At 51.3% G+C, this 27,639-nt stretch overlaps 2 protein-coding genes across 2 annotated transcripts; one reads left to right on the top strand and one right to left on the bottom strand.

The window, feature by feature from the left end:
• Positions 1 to 2,695: 2,695 nt before the first annotated feature.
• On the bottom strand, positions 2,696 to 10,178 carry LOC149275439 (SUMO-activating enzyme subunit 1-like). Its single transcript, XM_089504720.1, has 9 exons — positions 10,087 to 10,178; positions 9,481 to 9,592; positions 8,526 to 8,699; positions 7,369 to 7,511; positions 6,977 to 7,076; positions 4,591 to 4,696; positions 3,579 to 3,723; positions 3,129 to 3,198; positions 2,696 to 2,788 (listed from the first exon to the last, which is right to left on the bottom strand). Exons 1-9 carry the CDS (start codon positions 10,176 to 10,178, stop codon positions 2,696 to 2,698), a joined length of 1,035 nt encoding a protein of 344 aa, XP_089360846.1.
• Positions 10,179 to 13,280: 3,102 nt separating this feature from the next.
• Positions 13,281 to 25,644, top strand: LOC149275440 (zinc finger CCCH domain-containing protein 4-like). Its single transcript, XM_089504746.1, has 16 exons — positions 13,281 to 13,374; positions 18,692 to 18,771; positions 19,266 to 19,376; positions 19,463 to 19,691; positions 19,877 to 20,028; positions 20,168 to 20,261; positions 20,506 to 20,621; positions 20,748 to 20,849; positions 20,991 to 21,102; positions 21,375 to 21,484; positions 22,019 to 22,137; positions 22,426 to 22,559; positions 22,821 to 22,938; positions 23,040 to 23,275; positions 23,423 to 23,671; positions 24,236 to 25,644. The coding sequence occupies exons 1-16, from the start codon at positions 13,281 to 13,283 to the stop codon at positions 25,642 to 25,644; spliced, it is 3,465 nt and encodes a 1,154-aa protein (XP_089360872.1).
• Positions 25,645 to 27,639: the final 1,995 nt, after the last annotated feature.

The following is a 27,639-nucleotide window of genomic DNA, read 5'->3' on the forward strand; positions in this document are numbered from 1 at the left end:
GCCTCGCCCCGCGGTGACTTCCCAGCGGCGTCAGCATCAGCGCCTCGGTGCAAACAGCCGATCGGAAGAACGTCGGGACTGATGACAGGGATTGTTTACAGGGTGAGTTGGGGTTTTTGAGACTCGGATTCCTGTTTTGACGCTCGGTCTGTCGGTCGGAGTTTTGACTCAACGGGGAGAGAATGACGACAAACCTTTCACTTATCGTTTAAGCAACAAGTTCCACGCGGTCACTTTATTACATCACAACGCCCTCACGGCGCCTCTAAACCTGTCATACGCTTACCCCGGGAACCAATCAGAAGTGTCATGGAACACGGGAGCATACCCCCCCAGCACTCTATACAGTAATATAACCCCCCCAGCACTCTATACAGTAATATAACCCCCCCAGCACTCTATACAGTAATATAACCCCCCCAGCACTCTATACAGTAATATAACCCCCCCAGCGCTGTATACAGTAATATAACCCCCCAGCACTCTATACAGTAATATAACCCCCCCAGCACTCTATACAGTAATATAACCCCCCCAGCACTCTATACAGTAATATAACCCCCCAGCGCTGTATACAGTAATATAACCCCCCAGCACTCTATACAGTAATATAACCCCCCCAGCACTCTATACAGTAATATAACCCCCCCAGCGCTGTATACAGTAATATAACCCCCCCGCGCTGTATACAGTAATATAACCCCCCAGCGCTGTATACAGTAATATAACCCCCCAGCGCTGTATACAGTAATATAACCCCCCCAGCACTCTATACAGTAATATAACCCCCAGCGCTGTATACAGTAATAACCCCCCAGCGCTGTATACAGTAATATAACCCCCCCAGCGCTGTATACAGTAATATAACCCCCCCAGCGCTGTATACAGTAATAACCCCCCAGCACTGTATACAGTAATAACCCCCAGCGCTGTATACAGTAATATAACCCCCAGCGCTGTATACAGTAATAACCCCCAGCACTGTATACAGTAATATAACCCCCAGCACTGTATACAGTAATAACCCCCAGCACTGTATACAGTAATGTTTGGTTTTATCTAATTTCGTTCCAATAATCTCCCTTTATCTGCAGATCTGGAGCCGCCGTTGCTGTCAGTCATGTGATATTTTGGGTGACTTTCCTAGCTTCAACACCACACTGAGCTGATGCTTTATGGCGATGCTAATGAAGTCGTCCCTCCATAGACTTCCATTAGTCGGAGAGTCCGGCTGGGGTAACATCCTGGTAACTACGATGGGGTGAAATAATGGAACTTGTACTCATTGTCATCAAATGTTTTGTTCAGCTGGCAGAAGATACGGAGATCACCAAGAACTTCCAAGGTTCCCTGACTTTGTACATCGCCGGAAAAGCTGCAATTTGAACAAAACTTTAAATATTATCAAACGAGAGCCCATACATCGCGGTGATGCCGGTACATCGCTGCCAGCGCCGGGGTTACCGCGGTGAGCGGTAATGCGAGACGACGTGAAAATTGCCAGGCGGGAGGCGGAATGTTCCCTCTGCCGACAGCACGCCTACGCCTCTCCGACTAAACGAGAGCCCGTCAGCACGAGCAGAATTAACCTGTCTGTCGAGAGAACAGCGAGTCACGTGATCGGTAAAAAACACCCGCGGGAATCGTTAACCCCGCGCAGCCCGAGCAGGGATGGGGGCCGGACGTCCCGCGACGAGTTAGAGATCTTGGGTGACATTCCGGCTCGATTAAGAAATTAATCAGGCGTCGTCTCCGATTTAGTGACCGATTGTTCCCGGGGTATCCCACTTGTACCACCAATGCGCTAAAGTTAAAGTACGAGTACAGAGGGGTTTCTAAGCACGAGCGTCACATAGTAACACGCTCCCCCGGCTCTGAAACTCCCCAGAACTAATTTCATCATTTTTTTCCCCCTCGTTCATAATTTCAGCAGGGAATAAATACACGCGACATAAAAGCCGGCAAAGCTGTGTTGTTGTATTTTATGCGGGAAGAATAAAAGTTTGCCGGAGGTTTATTGGTTTAACCTGCTCGAGACAGCGAGTAACGTTTCATCTAAAGTGGAACAGCAGCTTTAATAGTTCGTGTCGATCCGGATGCCTCTGTGCTTCTGTCCGCTTACCCGATAAACGTAACAATAAACACCCCCCAAAATACACATTTCATACAACGGTTTGCAAAAGCATTCAAAATACCATATTTTATTGCAAAAACCCCCAAAATACTAAAAAAAAAAATAAATCTGTCCGCAGTTACGCAGCTAAACAAACCAAATTCGAAAGTTTTTTTTTTTTTTTTTCTTTTTTTCTTAGAACAATAAGACGAACGAAACAGGTTTGGAATTTAAAAGGACCGGATTACCTAAACGGCGCTTGCAAATTATGTTCTCTCTATGAAGTGGTTAATTTTGTACAAAAAAAAAAAAAAAAAAAGTAACCGAAATTGCAGAAAACACACATTTCCCGTTATTTGGTTCCAGTCCTGGGACAGGCGCACGGTTTTTGGTGCTTTACAGATATATCGTTAATCGAAGTGTGGCTTCAGCCTGCGTCACCTCAGAGGGAACACCGAGAGAGGCTGCAGGGTAACACTGCTCCTGTTCTGTGGAGCAGGTGCAGTATGGCAACGGCCAATCAAATCCTTCCAATACCCCCGTACTGTGTGTGTTGTCCCAAGAGTCCCCCCAGGGCTCGTCTCATTTGGCTCCGAGGCAATCGACAATCCCGTTACTCTTAATCCCGTCAAAAAAGAAGAAATTGTTGTGAGGGGCGTCTCTCTGGGACAGAGCCTGCGGAGCGAAAGAGACATCGGAATAAAAAGAGCGAAAGACATCGCAAAGGGCAGACTGCGCCCAAGTCAAAGAGAGAGACAGAGGGGGGGGGGGAGAGAAAGAGCCCATCAGGGATAATCGCGCAGGCGTCAGGACGGCGGGAGAAATAACTGCATTTCCGGGAGACTTGGTACCTCAGAGAGGTAAGAAAGCAGCAGCTGCCATCCTGAGACCCCTGAAGATTTAAATCAGGGGGAGAAAAGCACATCCTATAAACGGAGACGCTGCAATAACACGGCATTAATGCGACACCAGCGCCCCCTGCAGGCGATCAGGCGAAACGCAGCGCAGGAATTACCTTCACGACCTCCTGGCCGAGGACCCCCCCGACGACCGCGCAGACGGGCGCCATCTCCGAGAAGCAGTAACTACGAGGAAACAGCGGAGAGTTACCATCGATAGACAAACCGCGTTCAGCCCCCGCGAGGCTGCCGACAACGCTAACAAACCCGCCACACAAGCGAACCCATAAACCCCTAAAAACTCCCCTCCACGATGGACGCGGCAGAGTAATGCATGGAGGGTCTCGTTATTAGACATTTTTATTTTATTATTTTTAGAATTAAGCGATACATTCTGTGTAATATTTACAAGATGTCTTCTCGCTCCTTTCTTTAGCCCTGGGAATATTTCAGAAAAAAAAAAAACAGTCCTTCACCCTCCGAGTCCTGCGCCGGTTATTAAAGAATAACGAGGCTCATACAGAGGTAGGTGTTACGCGAGGCGGGGGGGGGGATCCGGGGGTTACCTGGCGAAGTCGTCGGCCAGGAGATCCGGGCTGACCCCGAGAGACTCCAGCAAGTCGTTGCGGATCTGGAGCAGCAACTCCGAGTCTTCCTGGTAGCTGCTGGGCAGCGGATCTCGTCCTTTATCAGTCCTGAACTTCATTATAACTACAGAAAAAAAACCAAAACACACACATGGGTCACTGCAAGGGGGGGGGGGGGGCAGACAGGAAGTGGTCCCCATCGGCCTGCAGAGCTTACGATCCGCAGAAGCGCTTCCCCGCCGAGCGCCGACAGATGTCAGGACGGAAATCAGAACAAACAGAACCCGCTAACAGGCTCACAATACCAGTCCCTCTGTTTCCATAGCACCGGTTTAAATCCATTGACTCAGAGGGCTCGCACTCGGAAATGAAACACGCCGTGCATCGAGCATTAAAGCCGCGAGCCGGATGCGAAGACGTCGCTTCGTGGGGAGGTTTAGCACTGGAACGTCGGATAGATCGTTTGGGGACGTCGCAATGCGCACCATGCAGCCACAGCACCGAGTACACCCGTCTGAATGCATCATGCTATTGTACAGGGCTGCACAGTCTGTTAGCGCTATACATAAAGCAGATACAGCGCTGGGGCGCGGCTCGCTGTGCAGCATCAGGTAATTATCCCGGCACTGGATCCATTAACAGTCGAGTGAGTTAGAGAGGGAGGTGGGAATACCCCGCATATAAAAGGAAACAATAATTACATTAATAGGACTTCTGAGATTTCCTCACTATGCGTTCTGAGCCCAATTACCCAAAATGCAGCAGTCTGACCTCACTTTATGGCAGGGGCCGGCGGGGGCCACGAATCTGCAGCATCGCTTTACAGACACAACGTGCAGAGAGAGCGTCAGACATAAACCATACATTAGCCAGGGGCCCCGGCTCGCCCACCCGCCTATCCGTTACCCCAGGGCCGGCCTCACCGTTTAGCAGGTAAACCCCTGCGGTCACGCGACCCCCCGGATCCGGCCCAGAGTTGCGGTGTTCTTACCGTGGAAGAGGAAGAAGTCGGCCGGCGTCCTCTTCAGGGCGGCCCTCGCCCGCTCGCCGCTCCAGTCGATCTCCAAGGCGTCTCTCAGTTGGCAGAACTGCACCTTCTGACAAGGACAAAAAGCGGAGACGTGCGATCAGCCGGCGCGCTGGGAATACGCAGAGCCCCCGCGGCCCCCTCCGGCGAGTGCAGCGCTGATTGGGGCCGCAGCAATGTCACCGGCGGATAATGAGACGACGCGTTCCGCCAGCCGAGGACACCGCGCTCCACTTTCCACAACCCGCCGCAAACATTCCCTCCAACACAACTTTATTTGACAATTTTATAAAAGGACGGGGGGGGGGGGGGGGCCACAGGTACTCATATCGCTCAACTCACTTAACCCTTTCTGTGAAGAAGCAAAGATTTACAGATCCGAGCCTCGTCCAACTCCCATTATGCTCAACAGACTCTTACACCTCCAGTGTTAAACGAACAGCGTTTACAGAATGCAAATGAGCTACTACATAATTTGCATATGGGGCAGCACGGTGACAACTTAAACCTGCCTCTGCCTCCCATTTAGACATACGCCAGGCTGTGGATGCCCCGGTCTTAACTATAATGTAACGTGAGGAAGTTTTACTTTACCGAGAGGGTAGTAGATAAGCGGAACAGCCTCCCGGCAGAGGTGGTAGAGGGTAATACAGTGAAGGACTTTAAACATGCAACTGACGAATGACCGATTAAGGTTTGAGCCGGGGGCCGGATGGGGCCGTTCTCCAGGGCAGAGGTGCTAAGGGTGATGGGAGTTTTAGTTCAGGGGCTGGAAAGGCTACCTGCTGGTTACCCCCGTACCGTGGAGAAAGGTGGCAGATGTTTCTAGATATAGTTTGAAAAGCCTCCTCCGCTGAGCGGCAGAAGTAGATTGCGAGGCGGCCGCGCCGTGTCCCGCGGGACAGCGCCGGGGACATGAGCCGCCGCCGAGCGACAGCGTTCCTGCGCGGCAGCACAATGCATTTCAATAGAGTCATTTGCATTAAAGAGGTGCCTCTGCCCTTAAAAAGAAAATTGCTTCTGTGAGCGTTTAAATACCCCGGTAACTGCCCCCTCGGGAGAAAAGAACAATAAACCCCCATAACAAATAAACCTCACCGCCGCTCCGCTTCAAACAGCCTTAATTGCACAAAATTGGTTTTTACATCAATATAAATGTCAGATTTTTTTTTTTTTTTTTTTTAAATTGTAACTTTTGGATTTTTTTTTTCTTTATTAAAACTTTATGCGTCTTTAGATCCGAACGCTCGTCTCGCAAAGGGAAAAAAAAACCCACAGAAATCCTTAAGCGCCCCCAAAGCTCGGTCAGCCGCGTCCGTCCAGTCACCGGCTCGCTGACCTCCGTAAGGCGGGAGATAAACGCGGACGAAGTACAATAATTTTAAGAAAAAAAACTAATTAAATCTGATTAAGAAAAATGAATTTTTGGATAAGGGAAAAATCTTGTTTGCGTCCATTTAAAACGTACACTGAATGGGTTAAAACATGCGCGGGATAGACATACGACTCCTGAATCTAAGACGAGACCAACGACTGATTAAGGTTTGAGTCGTTACAGCAGGGGAAACGGAGAATAGATGGGGGCCGGACGGGGGCCGATCTGCCGGCAGGTTCTGACCACCAGCCATTCGGGAATCAGCAGCCTCCGGCTCATCCTGCACCGGGTCCGGCGGTACGAGGCACTGTATGACAGCACTGTTCCTATATCGCTAGTATTTTGGTACACAGGGAGTTAAATGCCCCCCCCCCCGACATGAAGTTAAAACGCAGAATGTTCAGACATGATTCCGCTCTCGTTAGGCTGCGCGTTTGCTCGCCGGGGAGGAATAAAACACGTGCCCCCCCTCCCCTGAGTGCTTTCTCATATACATATGTCACGTCGCGGAGTCTCAAAGAAAGGAGACAAAAAAGAAACCGAGAGCTGCGATGATGTCATAGAGGAATAAATTAACGCCAAGGGAGGAGCCGCTTCATCCTATCACCCCCCGGCCTGTCCACACCGGGAGCGCCAGCCTCGCCGCGGGACCCCCCTGTGGTATGTTTAAGTGACCAGACGGCTGGTATCGTTAACCCTTGCACACCCGCACCCTATGTGTCCAGTTATCGGATGTGACACTCCTCCCGCTACCGTTACCACCGCCGCTGCTACCACCGCCGATAATGCTACCGTACCAATATTAATAATTATAAGGCATTTTTAGGGGGGCACTTTTGTGGTCTGAGCTGGGAAGCCGAGCACCAACCCCCAAAACCCCCTCCGTATTAACCATCTCAGCCCGTACACATCCCCAGCGGGTCCGGCCATCCACTACCCATCCCCAACGTGTTTCACACGCCAGCCGTCGGCTACCTTCTTAACCAGCGTGGTCTCTGTGGAATCCATCTTGGATTTCTTGGCTTCGGGGCCGTCCTCGGCCTCGGGACTCGCTTTGGCCACCTTGGTCTTCTCCCTGAGATAAATACGAGCCGTTAGTCCTGATCCTCACAGACCTCGCCGCGTCTGCTGGGAGACAGTTCCACGTATCTACCACCCTCTGAGTGAAGTAGCACGCTCTGTATAGCGCCCCCCAGGAACGAATAAATTCGCTAAAAACGTATATTACTTCCACCCCGGTGTCTAAACGGGACGGCCAAGACATCGGTTAAAGGGGACCGAGACCGACGAGGTTCGAGATTCACAGACATGAAAAAGAGACCTCTGAGGTCTGTCGGCGGATGTAGCTATTCTTTAAATATACTTACTCTACGAACTCGTGCTCCCCCAGGTCGGCGAACATGTAGCCGTGGTAGCCGAAAACGTCGCCGGCGAAGAACTTTATGCTGTGTTTGCGGCAGATCTGGTTCACTTTCACCAGGAGGTCCCGCGAGCAGCAGGTCAGACAAACCTAAGAGAGACCAAGGAGGCTTCCGTTAAACAGAACTCAGCGGTTCCAGCGGGACCGGCAGACACACCGACCGCAGCACCGGCCGCCGGCACCCTCGTCTGGTTTACGGTCACCGCAGGAACGCGGACGTCACGGAAACCTCTCGTCAGTCCTGCCGGTTATTTTGACCCAGGAATCCGTGACACCCTTTCTGGGGCATCGGTGACATGTTGGGGCGTCCTGCGCCCACGCGTGTCGCGTTACCCGGCTCGCGCATGCTTAAGGCTCTACATCATGTCAAGCGGACTATGTTTTGACGGCTCTGCGGAAAATCTTAACAACCAGAAGAAAGACGACCGGAACGTTTGGGTTAAAAACACAGAATTTCACAGCCGATCGGCCCATTTTTACTTAATCAGTCGTTGGTCTCGTCTTAGATTCAGGAGCCGTATGTCTATCCCATGCATGCTTAATACCCTCACTGTGTTACCCTCTACCACTTCTGCTGGGAGGCTGCTCCATAGATCTGTAGGGGGGGGGTCTCTGACCTGCCCATGAGGGGCTTCTCCTCTATCGTCACTCAAAATGCAAGTCAGCGTCACGCTAAACCCGCCGCGCGGTTTGTAGGAAGAAATATATATAAAATACACAATAATTCCTCCCCAGATCAGCTTCCTGTTATTACTCCACATTTCCTCCTAGACACAAAAAGCTGGCAGGGAGAGGAGAGGCGGCGGGGGTCCGCGTGCAGCGGGGGGCCGCCGTCAACCTGTTTAAAGCCAGTAACGCTGTGCACATGCCGTGTTTACACCGGGGGTACATACATTAAAAGGCCGCCGTTTGAAGACAGTAAGGGGGGTAACTACGCAGAACGTGGCTGGGGCTAAGCCCACCAGTGGCGGGGTGTAAGGGGGCACGCAAAAACACGCAATATGGCTGCCAGACCCAGGCTTCTACCCCATGTTGAAAGTGGGACCAATCGGCATCAACTCCTTTAGATCTGCCCCCCGGATGACCCCCCCCCGGGGTACTTACCGCATCGAACTGCGTGAAGAAATCTGCCGGCTTCTCCTCGATGTTCTCGGCGTCCACCTTCACGTCCACCATGGGGTTCAGGTTCTGCGCACGTTCCAGGGAGGCCTCGGCACGGTTACGGCCGAGAGAGCCGGACGGAACCAGGAACTGAGCCCGCGAGTCCTCCGGGGACACCTGACCGGGGGCAAAACCCCATTAATGACATCAGACAGGTTTATAGATATAATCCCCTCACACCCCCCACGGGGCATAAACATGACCCTGCTGCCGCCTGTGCTGGGCGGCATCCCCTCGAGCATGCGCGGTACACTCAGCAGCGCCGCCAGTTAATCGGTATTTTACCGACGTGATAACCGACGGGCAACAAGCTTAAAAACGGTTAGAACCGAAACTGAAGAGTAACGAGCAGAAATCTCTGAAAAGAACAGAAAGCGGGAAAAACGTGGGTCCTGAAAACCAATATATTTCTCTCCCAGGGTTGCTAGATGATAAATGATCGCCCTCTAGTGGGGAATCTATTTACTGCACTTAAGAGCCGAGTCGGCCCCCTGTATAATGTATAGATAAATCAGCGAGCCGGCCGAGGGGTTTTTATGCATTAAAGGTGATGAAAAGAAGCCCCGCTAACCCCCCCTTTATCTGCAGACCCGGAGCCGCCGTTGCTGTCAGTCATGTGATATTTTGGGTGACTTTCCCAGCTCAAACACCACACTGAGCTGATGCTTTATGGCGATGCTAATGAAGTCCGTCCCTCCATAGACTTTCATTAGTCAGAGAGTCCGACTGGGTGATTAAGACCAAGCCATTCTATTGTTTCCCACAGGCAGTATGATAAGGAGTGGGGGGGGTTGTCTAGTATAACCAGCATCAGTCATGTGACCCAACAGGAAGCATATTTCGGGGGGCCACGCTCTCGGTTTAGTAATTAGTGATAAAGCCTGTATTTAGAGCCCACCTGCTGATGGTCCAACACAGTCAGTCCTTTCACACCCGACAGGATGAGGTTTTTGGCCACTTCGGCCCCGAGGCCTCTCATCCCAACCAGAAGCACCCGAGACGTGCGGAGCCTGGAGAGAAACAGAAAGAGCGTCAGCTTACAGCGCGGGGCGCGAGGGAGAGGGGCGCGAGGCGCGAGGGAGAGACACGTCCTAACCAGAGACAGGTGGCCTGTGACAGTGCACAGGCGCAGAGACCGTGGGGCCCCAAGCGCCGTCACCCAGTCATAACATCAGGGAGCTGTCCAGCATTTTATATTGTGGGCCGCTAACCATTCAGAGGCACGGGGCAGGTAACCGGGCAACACCGTATACCAACAACCCTTCTATGTAACCATCCCTCCGACCTGTCCAGAGTGCCGGCCTCCACATATACATACACTCAGCCCCCTACCCCCTATTTTTTTTTTTTTTTTTTATATACATACTCAGCCCACCCCCTTTCATATACACTCAGGTACCAGCTTCATCCACTCACTCATTTCACAGCATCACCCCTCCCCCCACTTACCCCCTGTGCCAGCTTCCCCACCCCCCATGCCAGGCAGCCTTCCCCGGGGTAATACCTTTTTTGCGCCTCCAGCCCCCACAGGCGGATCTGCCGGTCATACTGCGCCGCCTCCTCCTCGCTAATCACGGCCTCCTCTTTCTCCACCATGTTGCCGGTACCGGTCGCCTCACACACAGAATGAATGGAGGCCGAGAACGGGGCGGCGCCAAACAACAGCACGCCCTATCCGCTGCGTAACCTGACCCGCTAACTCCCGCCTTTTGCCTTGGACCGCCCACGTGATACAGACCATGTACTGTGATTGGATAGAGGCCATCGCCATATAAACCAGCGGCCTGCGCTAGTGCGCTTGTAGCGGCGGTTTGATGTTGTGGTCGCTGTGAGGGTCGGAGCAGAGATAGGCCTCAGCGTGGCTATGTATATAATATAACCTGTAATAAGTATCCGAATTACCGCGGGAGGCTGCGCAGCATGAGGTTCTGCCCCATTTATTTCCATGTAGTCATGTGCCCTTTGCATAGCGCCGACGTATTCCACAGCGCTGTACAATGAGTAATCAGGACATAGCAGCAAGTGGTGCATAGTGCAACAAAATCTAAAGATCTGGAGGGTCTTGTCCAAAGAGCTTGCAATTTATAAGTTATGGGCGAGCCATGAAATGTCACTGGTCTTCCTACCCGTTGTACAGCACTACGGAATTTGATGGCGCTGTATAAAACAATAAATAATAAGTCATTCATCTATAAAACGTAACGTTCACTGCGGCGCATTCTATATGAAGGGGAAATATGTCTCTAACAGGCCTGCCTTCCCGCTGCTGTCTCATATATATGTATATATAGATATATGTAACTATATAGATATATATGTAGGGGGTAGAACCCGTATTGGGATTTGCCTCTGAGGCTCAGGGTTTTTTGGTCTGGCGCTGGCTTCTTCCTCTTCTCTCCCCGCTGGGATCATATGTAAGAATCCCAGTTTGTGCTTTTGCTCCCAGTATGTTATGGTTGATCTCCCTGCTTGAATACAGGTGACTCCATTGTATTTTTAAAGAACATTACAGTTTCCATGGTGACCGGTATTGGAGCCATTTGGCTAAAATGTTGAGTCTGCATAGAATCTTCAGGGTGGTCTATGAAAGGGTTAATATTTAAAGGGTCTTCGGGTCTGTCTCCTTTATATATAGTTACACCTGCCCCAAGACGGGGGTATTTGGGGGTCGATGAATTCACCGTCTGCCCCCCAATTTCAAGGGGTTGTCACTAATTCGAGGGGGGGTCCTTTCTCCAAATAATAGTTCTTCAGCTTAAGCTCATGAAATAACGAGTGAATCTGGCAGGAAAGAATTATTTACATAGCGCCATCCTATCCTGCAGCGCTGTACAACGGCCAAATTATATTATATTTAGTGAACAGAGCCCGGGAAGAAATGTTAGATCAAGCGGCCATAATCTAAAAACGGAGAGTTGGAGGCTCAGATGCAATGGAAGGAAGAGTAGTAGATCTGTGGAAGAGCTTCCCAGCAGAAGTAAAAGGCTACCACGTTACCCACGGAAATACAGTAACGGAAGTAGAGTCAAGGTGATGCCTTTTATTGAATTAGAGTGTAAGCTCTCCAGACAACTTAGGTCTCTTTCAGGTCCATTGCTATGTTTGGCTTTATGCCTGAGCAATAGACCTAAGCTGTCTCGAGAGCTTGCACTCTAATTCTACTGAGAGAGTAAAGGGATAACCTTCGCAATTCTTGTACCCCGGGGGGGGGGGGGTTCTTCTATCCGGCTGTGAATGTGCAGACGTCGGCAGGCAGACATCAGATGCCGCTCGGCCCAGACAGCAAACTTTGCAAATATTTTTGTCGGGACACCTGCCAGGTGCCGCAGCGCAGGTTACCTGTGATGTCATCGCGTAAGATGCAATAATTTCCACTAAACAGGCAACCAACGTGCCGTCTAACTGTACTTGAAACGGCATCGCTGTGCTTTATATGTTTAAATTACTTTGTTCCATTAAATAAAACATAAAGGAAGCCCCCTCCCCCGTCCATTGACTTGTGTATGTATTAATGTGTAAGGTGTTGGGGTGGGTGTGTAAATGTCAGCATATGGTGTTAGAGGGTGTGTGTGTGTATGTATGCATGTTTGTGTAAGGTGTTAGCGTGAGCACATGTGTATGTATGGGTGTAGAGCTGCCCCTGACCGTCATCATACTCTCCATATTAAAATTAATTCACAGCCCCCCACCATCATTAGCCCCCAACCATCGGTAAAGGACCCAATCCCATGTAGCGAGATTAGGCTGGGAAAGCCAAAGAGAGGACCCGTGACAGATCAGCCGGGGCCCCATATGTACTGGTTGCCAGCCCTGGTAATACATACACATATATCTCCATATATTAAAATGTATAGGTTTTATTAAATACATTAGAGCGTAACATGACACACACACGTGACACATACAGGAAATCTAATAACTGGAATATCAGACACGCATTGTCAGCATATCACATTCCCAACACATATTAATCACTTCATAGACTACAAAGTCCAGAATGCCTTGCATAACCCCGCCCCATTGTATTGTCTCGCCACCCACTCAGCCTCTCCCACACCTACTCCATAGCCCCGCCTTCTTTCAGTACCGTGACCGGCGCGCTGCCCAATCACAGCCCTCTACAACTGCCCGCCTTCTGTCTCCGGAAAGAGCCGAGAGCGCGCGTCACCCACGGAATGTAGGCGTGACTAAGCGCTTCGCCGGCTTTGTGACGTCACAGAGCGGTCGCACTCCTCCCAGGCCTGCGCGGCCGCCATCTTGAGTCTGTTTCCTCCCTGCGCCACGATACACGGAATCACCTTCTTCCCAGGGATTTGCGCCCCAAAGCCCCTTCTAGCGTCCCCGTGCCCCCCAGCCCTTTATAACACCAACACTTCCGTGACCCCCTCCCACATATCACCACCCCCTCAGCTTCCTCTTTAATTTGACCGCAAAATCCCCCCCCACCTCCAAAAAGGGGCTTTTTAGCCTCAAAAAAAGCTTCGCCTCACCCTTTTCTTCCCAGCCATGCCTGAGGTTTTACAGTGAAAACAAGTGGATTGGTAAAGGACTGCAACACAAAACATTGGGCCCCTGTGTCTGGTCTCCATGGGGTGGCAGATGGTGGCGGGGTCTCGGGTTTAAAGGGACCGCATAAACTCAGCACAAGTCACAGTTACCCCCCCACAACCCCCCAAAAAAAGACAATTAATGGTTAATATGGCCGTGGAAGGCACCAGTGTCCATGAAACCTCCTCCCCAACATCAAACCATGAAAATGAACACAACCTCTTCCTCCCTGCAGACAGGTCGAGTACCCCAAGCCTTGGCTTCTCTGTCTCTGCTGTGATTTCATGTCCAGGAAATGTCCAAATATTAATCTTTTTTTTTTATTCCTTTCTGTCCTGCAAACAGGTCTGGTGGGGGATGGGCTGTGGTGGTGTTTTTGGGGAGGGGGGGCTTAGTTGGGGTTTTATTTGGGGGGGGCAGAAACTCATGTGAATATTGTCATTTTATGTTCTGTTATCAGGATCATGACTTATTCTAGAGAATTTGGGCAAAAAAAAAAAAAGGATCGCTTTATTTTTCTACTAAATATCATGGATTTCGTTTTAATTGAAAAAAAAAAAAAAAATACCCCAAAGTGATCTCAGTTCTTCTGGTGTTGGGGTAAAAATGTCCTTGATGGGGGTGATATGATAGATTAAGATCATATAAGGGGGGAGGGGGTTTGTAAAAAGTGCCAAAATGCATGCTTTCTGGGGTAAAATCTAATGTTTTATGCAAAAAAAAAGCCCCAGTGGGGGTTGAGAATATTGCTATGTTGTTTATGCTGATGATGTTCTGATTGTGAATGCTGATTGTCTTTGTGCTGGGGTGATAACCAAAACTGTACTGGAACATCATGAGTTAAATTTTTCTTCACCAGCAATGTGACCCACTGTCCCCCCCCCCCCTTTCCAGGTCAGGTACTGCCACTCCAGTCACCCCCAGCCAGCTCAGGGGCAGCCAAGTTCAGTAGGATATACAGAGTGCCTGCGTATTCATATTAATGACCTGTAAGGGTTAAGTACTTGGATACATTGTTACTCGTAAAGTTAGTAAATACTCGGAATTGGAAGAATTAAGAATAACCGGCTAGAAATAGAAATAATATATCAAGAGAATAAACCACTTTCCTCATAGGGAGCCCTGTGATCAGATGATTGCCCTGCTTTGGCACAGGTGCCGCAGCCCTGTATGAGGAGCCAAATCCTTTTGGATTTACCCCAAAACCCGCGAAACTCCCAGTTTTTGTTTTTCTGCCTCTGGGGGGTGAAAGTCACTTTTAGCTCCTAATGACTCCTAAACTCCACTCGTTTACTTTTTAATATTTACTTTTAGCAGCTAAAATGTTTATGAAATAAACAAACTTTTTTATATATTTTTTAATAAGTTTGGTAAATGAGGCAGATGGTTTGGTGTAGAGCGTCCCGGCGGCTCCGTGCTCACACTTTTACACCAGAATTTCTCGCAATGAGGAGGAATAATAATAAATCCGGCCTACGCTGATAATATAATAAATATAATATATATAATAAGTTTATTAATGAGGAATAATAATAAATCCGGCCCATGCTCATATAATATAAAAAATACATATATAATAAGTTTATTAATGGGGGGGTAATAAATCCGGCCTATGCTGATAATAAAATAAATATAATAAGTTGTTAATGGAGAGGAATAATAAATCCGGCCCATGCTCATATAATATAAAAAATACATATATAATAAGTTTATTGATGGGGGGGTAATAAATCCGGCCTATGCTGATAATATAATAAATAAAATATATAATATATATAATAAGTTTATTAATGGGGGGTAATAAATCCGGCCTATGCTGATAATATAATAAATAAAATATATAATATATATAATAAGTTTATAAATGAGGAATAATAATAAATCCCGACCCATGTTGATAATATAATAAAAAAAATATATATATAATATATTGAGGAGGAATAATGATAAATCTGGCCCAATGCCGCGCATGCTGATAATGTATAATAATATTTGTATTAATATATATTTGCGACTCCTCGACAGGCTTTAAGAGTAAAGATTTTTGGTATAAAAGTGGTTTTTTTTGTTAGTATGTTTTTTCGGTACTCCCAGGCTGTGATGTGTTGTAGTTTTGTTACTTTGTGTTTTGGTTGTCGGCTAGAGGCCTACGCACTAGAGAGTTGTGCCGTGTTGGGGCAATCGGTTGCCACCTGTTTGCCAGGCTATTCCTCTCGGTGTAAGCGGCCCCGGCTAGAGGAATCGGCTCCTGGGGCCCCGGCAGCTCGAAGCCTCGGTTACAGAGATCGTGTTACAGACGCGAGGGGCTCCTAATCCCTCAAGAGCGGCTCGTTGGGAGGCGGAATGGCTGGGGGTTTGCGGCTCTTGTTGTCTCCGGGCCCCGCGGAGCCCGACGTTCGCTGCTCTCTTCCCGGCGGTGACTTCGCTCTTTTATCAGCTCCTTTCGCAGTTTAATCTTAATGATTTTATGTAAAAAACAAAACCTGTACGTTTTACACCTCATGTCGCGTTACACGGCCCCCGTCCGGCCCCCGTCTGTTCGCCCGTTTCTCCCGCTGTAACGACTCAAACCTTAATCAGTCGTCGGTCTCGTCTTAGATTCAGGAGCCGTATGTCTAACCAATGCATGTTTAATACCCTCACTGTATTACCCTCTACCACCTCTGCTGGGAGGCTGCTCCAATTATCTACCACCCTCTCAGTAAAGTAAAACTCCCTTCCATTCCATCTGAGCCTCTAGTGTTGGATTCGGGTCTCTTGTTATGTAACGCCCCCCCCCCCAGGCGCTGAGACCCCCGCAGTCTCTTCTGTTTATCACGTGAATGTATTTAGTGTTTGGGCGCGGAACCGCTCGATGGTTGTAAAGCTGAACTGTTGGTCGTGTTGTCACGGCGACCCCTTGTGTTTTTTTGTTGTTGTTGCCCCAGCGTAGGAGCCGCGCTTACTCCTTGTGCTGCATCCCGAGTGTGAGCAGCGAGCTGCAGACGCCAACTTTTAAACCCATAATCCCTAATTTGCATGTTGCTGGCCCCCAAGGGGTTAAATCCCCTGACTGGTTTCCATAAAATGGCCGGGGGGCGGGGCCTCCCTTTTAACCCCGTCTTGGCCGCAACGACCGAGCTGCTCCGTCAGAATGTATTTAAAACCCAATTTTCTCGCTTCCTGTGGAATCGTTATTTTTATTATTAACTATTTCCAGCCCGCGCTGCAGGCGGCCTCCGTTTTAGGGCCCCTCGCCTCTCTCTGGTGACCTCTGACCTCCGGTATTGCTTCAGGTTTTTTTCCTCCTCCCTCGCATTTAAAGCTGCGCCTTTATTTTTATTTTTCCTGCATCGTTGGGGAAAAAAAATCTGCTGTTTACGCCCAAACAGGACACAAAAATCCCATCTTGGAAACCAGCTTTTCCCCCTTTTTTGACCGTTTTCTCGCTGGTCGTATTAACCCTTCCCTTTTTATAGAGGGAAAACGCAGGGACTTTTAAACACAAAAATTAAGCAAACACGTAGCTATTACTGTGAATGTGAGTATCCGCATCGGCGCTTCTCTGCGGCGCAACCCAAAGGGTTAATACTGATGTGCCGTGTAACGGGTAGCGTGTAACGTGTCGCGTGTTTCCTGCCCCCCCACCCCGTCCGTGAAGCTGCAGCCGGCGGGACCCAACAGGCCGGATCCGCCAGAACCTGAATAATGAGAGGTTTTGGGGTCTGGATCTCGGCTCCTCGTTCTGTTAACGCTTTCCACACCCAGAGCCATAACGAGTAAAGGACCCCCCCCCTCCTTACATTCTATAGACATTTACATATCTGTCACTTTACTGAGAGGGTGGTAGATAAGTGGCACAGCCTCCCAGTAGAGGTGGTAGAGGGTAATACAGTGAGGGTATTAAACATGCATGGGACAGACATACGGCTCCTGAATCTAAGACGAGACCAACGACTGATTAAGGTTGGAGTCTTTACAGCAGGAGAAACGGGCGACCAGACGGGGGCCGGATGGGGCCGATCTGCCGGAAGATTCCGGGTTCCTAGTCCGGGGGGGGGGGGTTGTGTTGTTGTTTGCGGGGGGAGGTTGTTTGCTTCTCGCGTGGCGCGAGGTTTATGTCTCTTGTGTTTGTGATGCAGATCTGACGCATTTCACATTAACTTCGTTTTCATGGATTATAAAAGAACGGATACAGCAAGGGGCCGGCTCGCTGCTTTATACATTATACAGGGGCCGGCTCGCTGCTTTATACATTATACAGGGGCCGGCTCGCTGCTTTATACATTATACAGGGGCCGGCTCGCTGCTTTATACATTATACGGGGCCGGCTCGCTGCTTTATACATTATACAGGGGCCGGCTCGCTGCTTTATACATTATACAGGGGCCGGCTCGCTGCTTTATACATTATACAGGGGCCGGCTCGCTGCTTTATACATTATACAGGGGCCGGCTCGCTGCTTTATACATTATACAGGGGCCGGCTCGCTGCTTTATACATTATACAGGGGCCGGCTCGCTGCTTTATACATTATACAGGGGCCGGCTCGCTGCTTTATACATTATACAGGGGCCGGCTCGCTGCTTTATACATTATACAGGGGCCGGCTCGCTGCTTTATACATTATACGGGGCCAGCTCGCTGCTTTATACATTATACAGGGGCCGGCTCGCTGCTTTATACATTATACAGGGGCCGGCTCGCTGCTTTATACATTATACGGGGCCGGCTCGCTGCTTTATACATTATACGGGGCCGGCTCGCTGCTTTATACATTATACAGGGGCCGGCTCGCTGCTTTATACATTATACGGGGCCGGCTCGCTGCTTTATACATTATACGGGGCCGGCTCGCTGCTTTATACATTATACAGGGGCCGGCTCGCTGCTTTATACATTATACGGGGCCGGCTCGCTGCTTTATACATTATACGGGGCCGGCTCACCCTTCATTAAACTGCCCATCTCTCCCCCTCGTCCAGTCTCTGTCCGCACGGCGCGTTTCATAGTCAGGGTTCCGAGGCGTTGTTGGTTTGTGTGGCGCCGTCACATACCGCCGTGCTGTACAACGCGCCGCTGGGTCTGAGCTTTCCGTCACGACGTCGCGGAGAAACTTTTATTTGCTCCTCGGGGTCTCCGGAGATCCCTCCGCCGGGACGCCAATCACAGCTCAGCGGTAATACGCGAGAGCGGCGGCGCATGCACCCAGCTGAAAGGGTTAACAGCGGAGTATAAAGCAGATTCGTTTTTGCGCTCGCCGTGCGTTCGGATGTCTCAGTATATTTTAGCTGCTGAAGATATTTTTACTGATAGGGTAGATGAGTGGCCCAGCCTGCCAGCAGAGGTGGTAGAGGCAAATACAGCGGGGGGATTTAAACATGCATGGGATAGGCTCGGCACGGTTTCTCTTAGACCGGGGCCTTTCCCTGGTTAGCCCGGTTGGGTCTGGCGAGGCCCGGAGTGCCTCCGCTTTGCTTGACTTTCCTCGTCGTTGTCTCTGAGCAGGGAGGACGGCGAGCTGGAAGAGGGGGAGCTCGAGGATGACGGGGGAGAGGACGCCGGCCGCGACGGCTCGGAGCCCACCGCAGGATGAAGAGAAAGCGAAGAAAGGAGAAGGAGAAAAGACGAGCCAAGAAGAAAAGGAAGTCCAAGCACAAGGTACGGGAGGGACCCCGAAACGGGGCGATCGGCGTTTACCCCTCTTCACCGAGGTAAAGCTGCCCCGCTAGAGTGGTGGGAGACGCCGGTTAGCGGGTCCTCGTCCGTCTCTCGTTTCGCTCCTGCTCTCTTTCCCTGGCGTCTCATTTGTGCTGTCTCTTTCCTCGGCGTCTCGCTCCTGCTGTCTCTTTCCTCTGCGTCCCGCGTCTCACTCGTGCTGTCTCTTTCCTCGGCGTCTCACTCGTGCTGTCTCTTTCCTCGGCGTCTCACTCGTGCTGTCTCTTTCCTCGGCGTCTCACTCGTGCTGTCTCTTTCCTCGGCGTCTCACTCGTGCTGTCTCTTTCCTCGGCGTCTCACTCGTGCTGTCTCTTTCCTCGGCGTCTCACTCGTGCTGTCTCTTTCCTCGGCGTCTCACTCGTGCTGTCTCTTTCCTCGGCGTCTCACTCGTGCTGTCTCTTTCCTCGGCGTCTCACTCGTGCTGTCTCTTTCCTCAGCGCCACGCGTCTTCCAGCGAGGATTTCTCGGACTACAGCGATGAGTCGGACTTCAGCCCCAGCGAGAAGCCGCATCGGAAGTACCGCGAGTACAGTCCCAACTACCCTCCGGTGAGTGGCGCCGGGTGTTACCGGGGGGTATCCGGGGGGAAGAACGACAATTTTGATTATTTTCTCTTTTTTTATTATTATTTTAGGGTCACCCGCCGTATCCGCCCCCTCCCCCTCCGCACAGCGCCCCGCTCCCCAAGAAGGGTTACCCCAAGATGGAGAGCAAGCCTTACGGGATGTACGACGAGTACGAGAGCGAGCAGTACGGGGAGTACGAGGGCGACGAGGGCGAGGACATGGGCAAGGAGGACTACGACGACTTCGCCATGGAGCTCAACCAGTACCGGAGGGCCAAGGAGGGCACCCGGGGCAGAGGTGAGGTACCGCTTCATCCGCGACTCCCTCCCGGGTATCTACTACACAACAAGACCGCCGCAGCTCTCTGAGCACATAGTTAACCCCCCCCCCCCATGTGGGTGGAGGGAACCGGTAGATAGAATCGGGATTTTGGGTCTGTCGTAGTGGAGGTTTTTTACGCTAATCGCGTTTTTTCACCCCAGGTATGCGTGGCCGGGGGAGAGGCATGAGAATCCGGGGGGGCCGGGGTATGATGCGAGGAAGAGGAGGTTACCGAGGAAGAGGAGGCCGAGGGCGAGGATTCCCCGGCGAGGATCATCAGGACGAGGAGGAGATGTACGACGACGAGATGGAGGTAACGGGGGAAACGCACAAAATCACGATTATCTATCGCATTCCCGGTTTCCATAGCGATAACCCGGGCCCGGAGGGGTAAATATGTTGTTTTGGGGTAATGGTACGCTGTGTTCTGATTGGCCTGTGTTCTCTTCCAGTATTGCGAAGAAGAACCAATGGGAGAAGAGGAGTACGACGAGTACTCGAAGGAGCTGAACCAGTATCGCAAATCAAAAGAGGGCCGGGGCCGGGGTGAGTGCGGTGCTGAGGGCCGGGGTGAGTGCGGTGCTGAGGGCCGGGGTGGGGGCGGTGCTGAGGGCCGGGGTGAGTGCGGTGCTGAGGGCCGGGGTGAGTGCGGTGCTGAGGGCCGGGGTGAGTGCGGTGCTGAGGGCCGGGGTGGGGGCGGTGCTGAGGGCCTGGGTGGGGGCGGTGCTGAGGGCCGGGGCCTGGGTGGGGGCGGTGTGCGGAGGGTAACGATTGTGCGTCCCCGCTGTAGGTTTTCACAGGGGCCGAGGCAGGGGCCCCCGAGGAAGAGGCTACAAGGGCATGGGGAGAGGGCGAGGAAGAGGCCGGGGCAAAGGCGACGAGGAGGATTACTACGACGAGGAAGGGGTGAGTTTTGGCCCATTTTTATTATTATTATTATTATTATATTAATATTATTGTGAGCTCACTCCGGTGTTGGCGCTCGTGGGTCCGGTCCGCTAAGCGGCGCTCGCCTGTCTCTTGGTTTTGCAGGACGGGGGGATGTACTGGAACGATTACGAGAAGCCCCACCACCGCGCCGACAAGAAGGGCAAAGTGATCTGCAAGTACTTCGTGGAGGGACGCTGCACCTGGGTGAGCCGTCGCTCTGCTTAATACCCCGCGCTCCGCTTAATACCCCGCGCTCCGCTTAATACCCCGCGCTCCGCTTAATACCCCGCGCAGGGGTAGCTGGGGGTTTATGGGGTATTAACCGTCGCCTCTCTTCCTCCCCAGGGCGAGCACTGCAACTTCAGCCACGACGTGGACGTCCCGCGGCGCCGTGGTCTCTGCAAATTCTACGTCACCGGCTACTGCGCCCGCGCCGACAACTGCCCGTACATGCATAATATCCTTCCACGGTTACAATGTGTCTCAATAACGTTCATAACGCAAGCCCGCCCCCTCGTGCCATCATCCAATCAGTGAGATCATTAATTGGGATATTAAGCCCCCCCCATCGAGAAGGGTCTTTAGTTTTGTCTACAGTCCGTGTGCCCCCCCCCCGCCTCTGAATTATTGGGAAAAGCCTTAAAATACCCCCCCCATACCCTGCGCATGGTAAGTATGTGTCTGACGTGGCGCCCCCCTTTCCCGTGTCTTCTCCTTAACTCATCTCACGTGAGTTCCCGTGTAAGCTCTACCACACCACGGGCAACTGCATCAACGGCGACGACTGCATGTTCTCCCACGAGTCCCTGACCGACGAAACACAGGAGCTCCTCGATAAGGTACCGAGTATATGATCAGCGCTGAGACTCGTGTAGGAAAGAAGATTTTGTAAGGAAAATAAAGGAAATAAATCCTTTTACTTTACTGAGAGGGTGGTAGATAAGTGGAACAGCTTCCCAGCAGAGGTGGTAGAGGGTAATACAGTGAGGGGATAAAACATGCATGGGATAGACATACGGCTCCTGAATCTAAGACGAGACCAACGACTGATTAAGGTTTGAGTCGTTACAGCAGGAGAAACGGAGAATAGACGGGGGCCGGATGGGGCCGATCTGCCGGGGGTTCTATTATTGGGGGGCTGATATAGACAGAGTTGGTCGCCGAGGTAGACGGCTGCTGTGGGTTTTGTTTCAGTATCTCTTTTATGTAAATTAGCCACTTATAGAGCGGTTCATTTGCATACCGGGCGGCGCGGTGACACGAAGCGTGGAACGTTACACGGAATGGCGTCTTGTTAGGTGTCCTTGTGTAAAGTCTGGTCATGTGACTCGGTTTTAATGGCCGCCTGACCCCCCTGTGTCCTCTCTGCGCAGATCCTGGCCGAGGACGCAGAAGCCGGTGCGGAAGATGAGAAGGACGTGGAGGAGTTAAAAAAGCAGGGCATCAATCCTTTACCGAAACCGCCGCCGGGAGTCGGCCTGCTGCCCACCCCATCCCTTCCATCGGGGTCTTCTGCGGGACCGGCCGCCCCTTTATCTCCCACCGAGTCCATTCCCACGTTCGCTGGGGATGGTGGCCCTCTTCCTGTGGCCCCCGTAACCGGGGCCGCTCCTGTGCCCATGACCCCTGCACCCGGAGGGCCCGCCTCGCCGGACGAGCCTGATGACTTACTGACTGCGGATTCTATGTCAACGGGACTTGGCGGACCTCCTATGGGGAGTAACGTACCTTGTGGTCCTATGCCTGGTGGACACATGGCTGGTGGCCCTGGGCCTGGTGGACCCATGCCTCCTGGTCCAGTGCCACCGGGTGGACCCATGCCTGGTGGTCCTGTCCAAGGAGGTCCCATGCCTTGCGGGCCCATGCCCGGGGGTCCAATGCCTTGTGGGCCCATGCCCGGTGGTCCAATGCCTTGCGGGCCCATGCCCGGTGGTCCCATGCCTTGCGGGCCCATGCCAGGTGGCCCTATGCCTGGTGGTCCCATGATTGGTGGCCATATGCCTGGAGGACCTATTCCACCGGGACCGATGCCCCCTATGCAAGGAGGTCCTTGTGAACAGATGCCAGCAGGTGGTCCAATGCATCCCTGCCCTGGTGGTCCCATGCCCCCAATGCCAGTAGGACCTGGAGGCCACATGCCGGGAAGCCCAGGAGGTGGAGGTCCTGGAATAGGAGACCAAATGCCCGGGAGCCCGCTGTCCATGGACGCGCAGATGTGTCAGAGGAAAATACCCTCGCTGTTTGAGATTGTTGTTCGTCCCACTGCCCACCTGGCTCATAAATTGGGTGTGAGGTGAGCTGCGCATGCGCGCCCCGCGTGTGTTTTATATAGGTTTTTCCCCTTTTAATAGGTTGGGTTACGCATTTGACTAAATCCTGCTTCTCTCACAGCAGGCCTCCGGGACCCCCTGGCGGCCCCCCAGGACCCCCACCGGCCAGGTTCCCTGGACCCATGGGGCCACAAGGCCCAATGCATCACGACATTGAGATGGGCATGGAAGACGGACCCCCCATGATGCCGTACGGCCCTGGAGATGGTTCCGAAATGATGGCGGACGGCCCCCCGGGCCAAGGCTTCTACAACGAGTACTACCAGGACCCCAGCATGGAAATCGGCGGAGGAGACGGAGGTGCGTGAGGTCGCCTCGCCAAAAATGACATATTATTCATATAGCGCCATCATAGTCTGAAGCGCTGCACCATAAAGCTTAAATATCTTTGTGGTCTGTAATCGTCTTTTTATAGATATATATTTGTATATAATATATTTTATTTAGTTACAGGTGCTTACAATGAATACGGTGGGATGCAGGAAGACCACGAAGCCGGCAGGTACCCAGAGCACCCCCCCGAGCAAGGTCCGGAGGCAGCGGAGGCGACATCAAACTTCAACAAGGGAAACATCCCGGACTTTCTGCCCTCGGCGCAGAGGGCTTTGTACATGCGCATCCAGCAGAAGCAGCAGGAGGAAGAGGAGCGGGCGCGCAGGCTCGGGGGGAACCAGCCGGAGCGAGAGAATGAAGAAGGTAACCGCCACGGTCTATGAATGGGTCATGAGAGAGCGGCTGCTATTGGCCCCTGTATGTGTTTATATAATGACATCATATCCCCTCTAAGACGCCTTTTTTTGTTCTGATGTCAGCAAAGTTTATTCCTCCAGCCTTTCTAAGACGTTCTGTTCTTCTTAGTAACTTTGTAGCAACCTCTCTGTCTTTTTCAAGCTTTAAAACCCTTTTTTTAATGGGGTCTCGCTATTTACCCCGTACAGGGGCAGAAGTATACAGGACCATGTGTATGTTACCGGCCTTTGCAGCAGCTGCCTGACGCTGAGCATTGATGCTAATATTATTGGGTGCAATTATTCCTTTTTCGTTTAATGATTTCCCCGACATAAATTTTTTCCCCCCCAAATGCGTAACTTTGCATTTATCAGCGTTAGAGCTCGCAACCCCCCCCCCCCGCTTGCTCGCCCAGCGCTCTAATTTGAACAGATCTTATGACCTAGTTTTGTGGCTTCCTGCAGGATTATTAATAGACATTATTCATCATAGATTTTCATGTTTTAATGTCATTAACCGTTTGATTCCCAGGCGACACGGTGAACTGGTACTCCAGCGACGAGGAGGAGGGCGGCAGCAGCGTGACGTCCATACTGAAAACCTTACGCCAGCAGTCATCCAGCCGCCCCGCCGCGCAGGCGCCCGCCAAGGACGGGGCCGCCGGCGCTCAGAGCGACCCGCGCTTGCAGAAGCCTCAACCCGCTGCAGCTTCCCGCCCGTCGGACCCCCGCCTGTCCCGCGATCCACGTCTGTCTCGAAACACAGAACCTAACCCACCCGAGGTTAGTCCCGGCGCCTCCCGGGCGGCTCGTCCCGTAACTCAACCCAAGCAGGACTCGCCGGTGAGCAAACCCTCCCCCGAGGAGGAGGAGAGCGAGCGGGCGCTTAGGGAAAAGCCGGTGAATATCCCATTGGACGCCGCGCCGGGGCAGGCGCTCAGAGACCCGCGATCCCAGCTGCAGCAGTTCAGCCACATCAAGAAGGACGTCAGTTTGAGCAAACCGAGCTTCGCCAAGTCTGTCCTGTGGAGCCCTGAGGACCTCATCCCGCTTCCCGTGCCCAAGCAGGACTTCCCGGTGCCTGCGCCGCTGCAGGCCCTGCCGCTGGACCCGCGTCTCAACCGCCCCGCCGGCTCAGCGCCACATGACCCCCGGCAGCGAGGGGCCGGGACCGAGACACCGGCAGCGAACACCAGCTTGCCCGATTTCGAACTGCTCTCCAGGATCTTGAAGACCGTAAACGCTGCCGCGGTCCCCACCCCGACCCCCCCAGCGCCCGTCGAGAAGCCGAGCGACCCGCGGACGCGCAAGACCCCCACAGACCCGCGTCTGCAGAAGCCGGCGGAGCCCCCGGCGGCAACAAAAGTCCCGGAGCCCACCCAGGCCCACGCGACTCCGCCACCACCACCGCCGGCAGCAGAGAGCGCCCAAACCATTGCACCCTATGACCCCCGTCTGCTGACGGGGGGAGGTCTGAGCAAGACCGCCGGCCAGAGCAACGTGCTGAGCAGCATCAGCTTATACGACCCCCGCACAGGGAATAAGACTTCAGCCGAGACCCCCTCTAGCGAAACGGCGTCTAAACCAGCGGACGGCAAGCCCGCCGCCAAGTCAAAGGAGCCGCTCTTTGTGCGGAAATCGGCCCTCGATCAACCAGAACCCGAAAAACCGACCTCCGAGACCACCACGGACAGATACAACAGCTACAACCGGCCTCGCGCCAAAGCCCCGGCCGCCTCCACGGCCGCCGAGAGCAGCCAGCCGGCCGTCCACAACCTCCCCGTCCCGTCCGTGTACGGCCTGGTGAAGCCGGCCGCCAAACCGGGGAGCAGCAGCCCGTTCTCGGGGAACAGCCCGACGCGCGAGACCGAGCAGGACGCCGGCTCCCTAAAAGACGTTTTTAAAGGGTTCGACCCGACGGCGTCCCCGTTCTGCCAGTAGCCTCCGGCCGCAAAGACATATGGCGTATACAGTGTTGGGGGGCGGGGGGGCTGATGCATATGTGTGGTTTATTATTATTTTTTTTCTTTTTTATACTCGTCACCGTGGTCGCGTCAACCTTTTGTACTAAAAAAAAAAAAAAGTCCACTTTTTGCCACGTGAGATGTGAAGCCTCAAAGATCTGTTTTTAACAATTAATCGGTGTCTGGTGTAGTGACTGACTCTTTGCTTTTTGTATATTATTTTAAAGCCCCGCTGATAAGCGTGTGTGCGGCTGACACGGCCCCCTGTACACACACGCTTACATGTATACATATGTGTGTGACGTGTGCGTGTGTATATATCATATAGAAGTATATAATATATACATATGTGTATATAAATATATATAGAAATAGAACTTTTCCCAAATGGCTTTCGATCAGCGCAAGAGCATTTTATATAAGGGAGGCAGACCCCCCCATAACCTTGTCTGAAGAGGCAGCTAATACATAATTTATTGCACAGAACAGTTTTCCTCCCCACGCTTCACATTCTACAATTTAAACCCCCTCCCCCCCATCTCCCCGGTTTAATCGCACATGGGGACTGAACCCTTAAAGAATAAACGATCTCATCGACCACTACGCTATTTGATTTCAAACCAGGACTTTCTGAATCTGTACATATATATTTTTTATTATATATACATATACATATATTCTTTTTTTTTTTTTACCGCAATTTTCTGTATGTGATGTAAGAACAAAAAGTATTTGAAAATAATTGCAAAAAAAAATTATAATCTTCATCCCCCCCCAAAAAAAAAGTAAAAAAAAAAACACCATTTAAGTATTCGTAAAACTTTATGGGAAATTCTATGATTTGTTGTTTTTGTGGGGTTTTTTTTATATATATATATATAAATTTTTTTTGGTTTTATTTTTCTGGGTTTTTTTTATATATATATATATTTTTATTTTGGTATTTTTTTATTTTATTTTTATGGTTTTTTTTTTTTTTTCTTTTTTATCTTTTTTGTTTTTTTTGTTTTTTACCACTGCATTGTTAAGAGGAGAGTAACGAAGCGAGTGGCATTAAGTGGCATTATCAATGAATGTGTGTGTTAACCAATCCGATTCAAGCAAAGCCGGCACAATTTCTTAACGATCATGTTTACGTATCTGTCCGACGTGGCCCCTGACGACTCTTTCAGTAAAAAAGTATTTATCAACATGAAACAGAAGTATTACGGAAAAAACAACAGTTTCATCTCAGCCCAAAATGGCTTGTTATATTTTCCAAAAACCAGCACTTAAACAGTCAATTCAGTGCAAATTAACCAAAAAAGGACGTGAATGATTACGGAGGGAAGGAACGTCGGGAATACGGTTCGTATTTTTATTTGGGTTGACGGAATGTGGAAAGGGATGTTTTAAACCCATTATAGGGAGGATAATGAGTCGTTTAATGTCCTTTTTGGGTTTATTTGCGCGGATCGAGGTAATAGGCTGCTGGTTTGGCGTTCTGTCTGGGTCCGGACGCTCCAGATTGTGATACCGTCTTTTTCCCCCCCGATATGATGCTTCCCGATAGCGCGTCTCCCAATGACTGGAACAGCGGACAGAGATTGCTGTAAATATATAAAATTGAAGTGTACTCCGGGAATAAATGGACATTTTTTTTTTTCCGTACGATCCAAGTGGTTTCTCTGTTTTTCCGCTGACTCGGAGGGTTTTCCCAAACCGCTCGGTATTGGCAGCGTTTTCTTCTGGATGGAGGACCTTTCCTAAGTTCTATCTGTCAGTACGTTTAATAAAGCTATGTAAAGTTTGAACTAAGACCCCCACCCTGTGTGTTCCGTGGGAGCGGCCGCCTTGACTTCCTGCGCGATTCGCTTTGCTGGGAGCTGATTGGTTCGGGTGGGAAAAGGTGCCGTTTAACTAAATGTGCTAAATGTTCTTACCCCCAACTCCCATCACTCCATTCTCTCTCCTGAACTGGGAGAGCTTGTAG

Source organism: Sceloporus occidentalis, unplaced genomic scaffold (genome assembly GCF_023333645.1).
Source record: "Sceloporus occidentalis isolate IW3139 unplaced genomic scaffold, rSceOcc1.0.p SCAF_288, whole genome shotgun sequence".
Taxonomy (NCBI): Eukaryota; Metazoa; Chordata; class Lepidosauria; order Squamata; family Phrynosomatidae; genus Sceloporus; species Sceloporus occidentalis.

Bases quoted from the DNA above. Each gene is read 5' to 3' on its own strand.
- LOC149275440 (XM_089504746.1), top strand. From the start codon at position 13,281: ATGGCCGTGGAAGGCACCAGTGTCCATGAAACCTCCTCCCCAACATCA. The intron at 21,103-21,374 runs ATATCCTTCCAC...AACTCATCTCAC, and splicing joins CAACTGCCCGTACATGCATA to GTGAGTTCCCGTGTAAGCTC. The intron at 23,276-23,422 runs GTGCGTGAGGTC...TATTTTATTTAG, and splicing joins AATCGGCGGAGGAGACGGAG to TTACAGGTGCTTACAATGAA.
- LOC149275439 (XM_089504720.1), bottom strand. From the start codon at position 10,178: ATGGTGGAGAAAGAGGAGGCCGTGATTAGCGAGGAGGAGGCGGCGCAG. The intron at 8,700-9,480 runs GTGGGCTCTAAA...GCCCCCGGTCAG, and splicing joins CTGTGTTGGACCATCAGCAG to GTGTCCCCGGAGGACTCGCG. The intron at 2,789-3,128 runs GTAATTCCTGCG...TTCGCTCCGCAG, and splicing joins TCGGCCAGGAGGTCGTGAAG to GCTCTGTCCCAGAGAGACGC.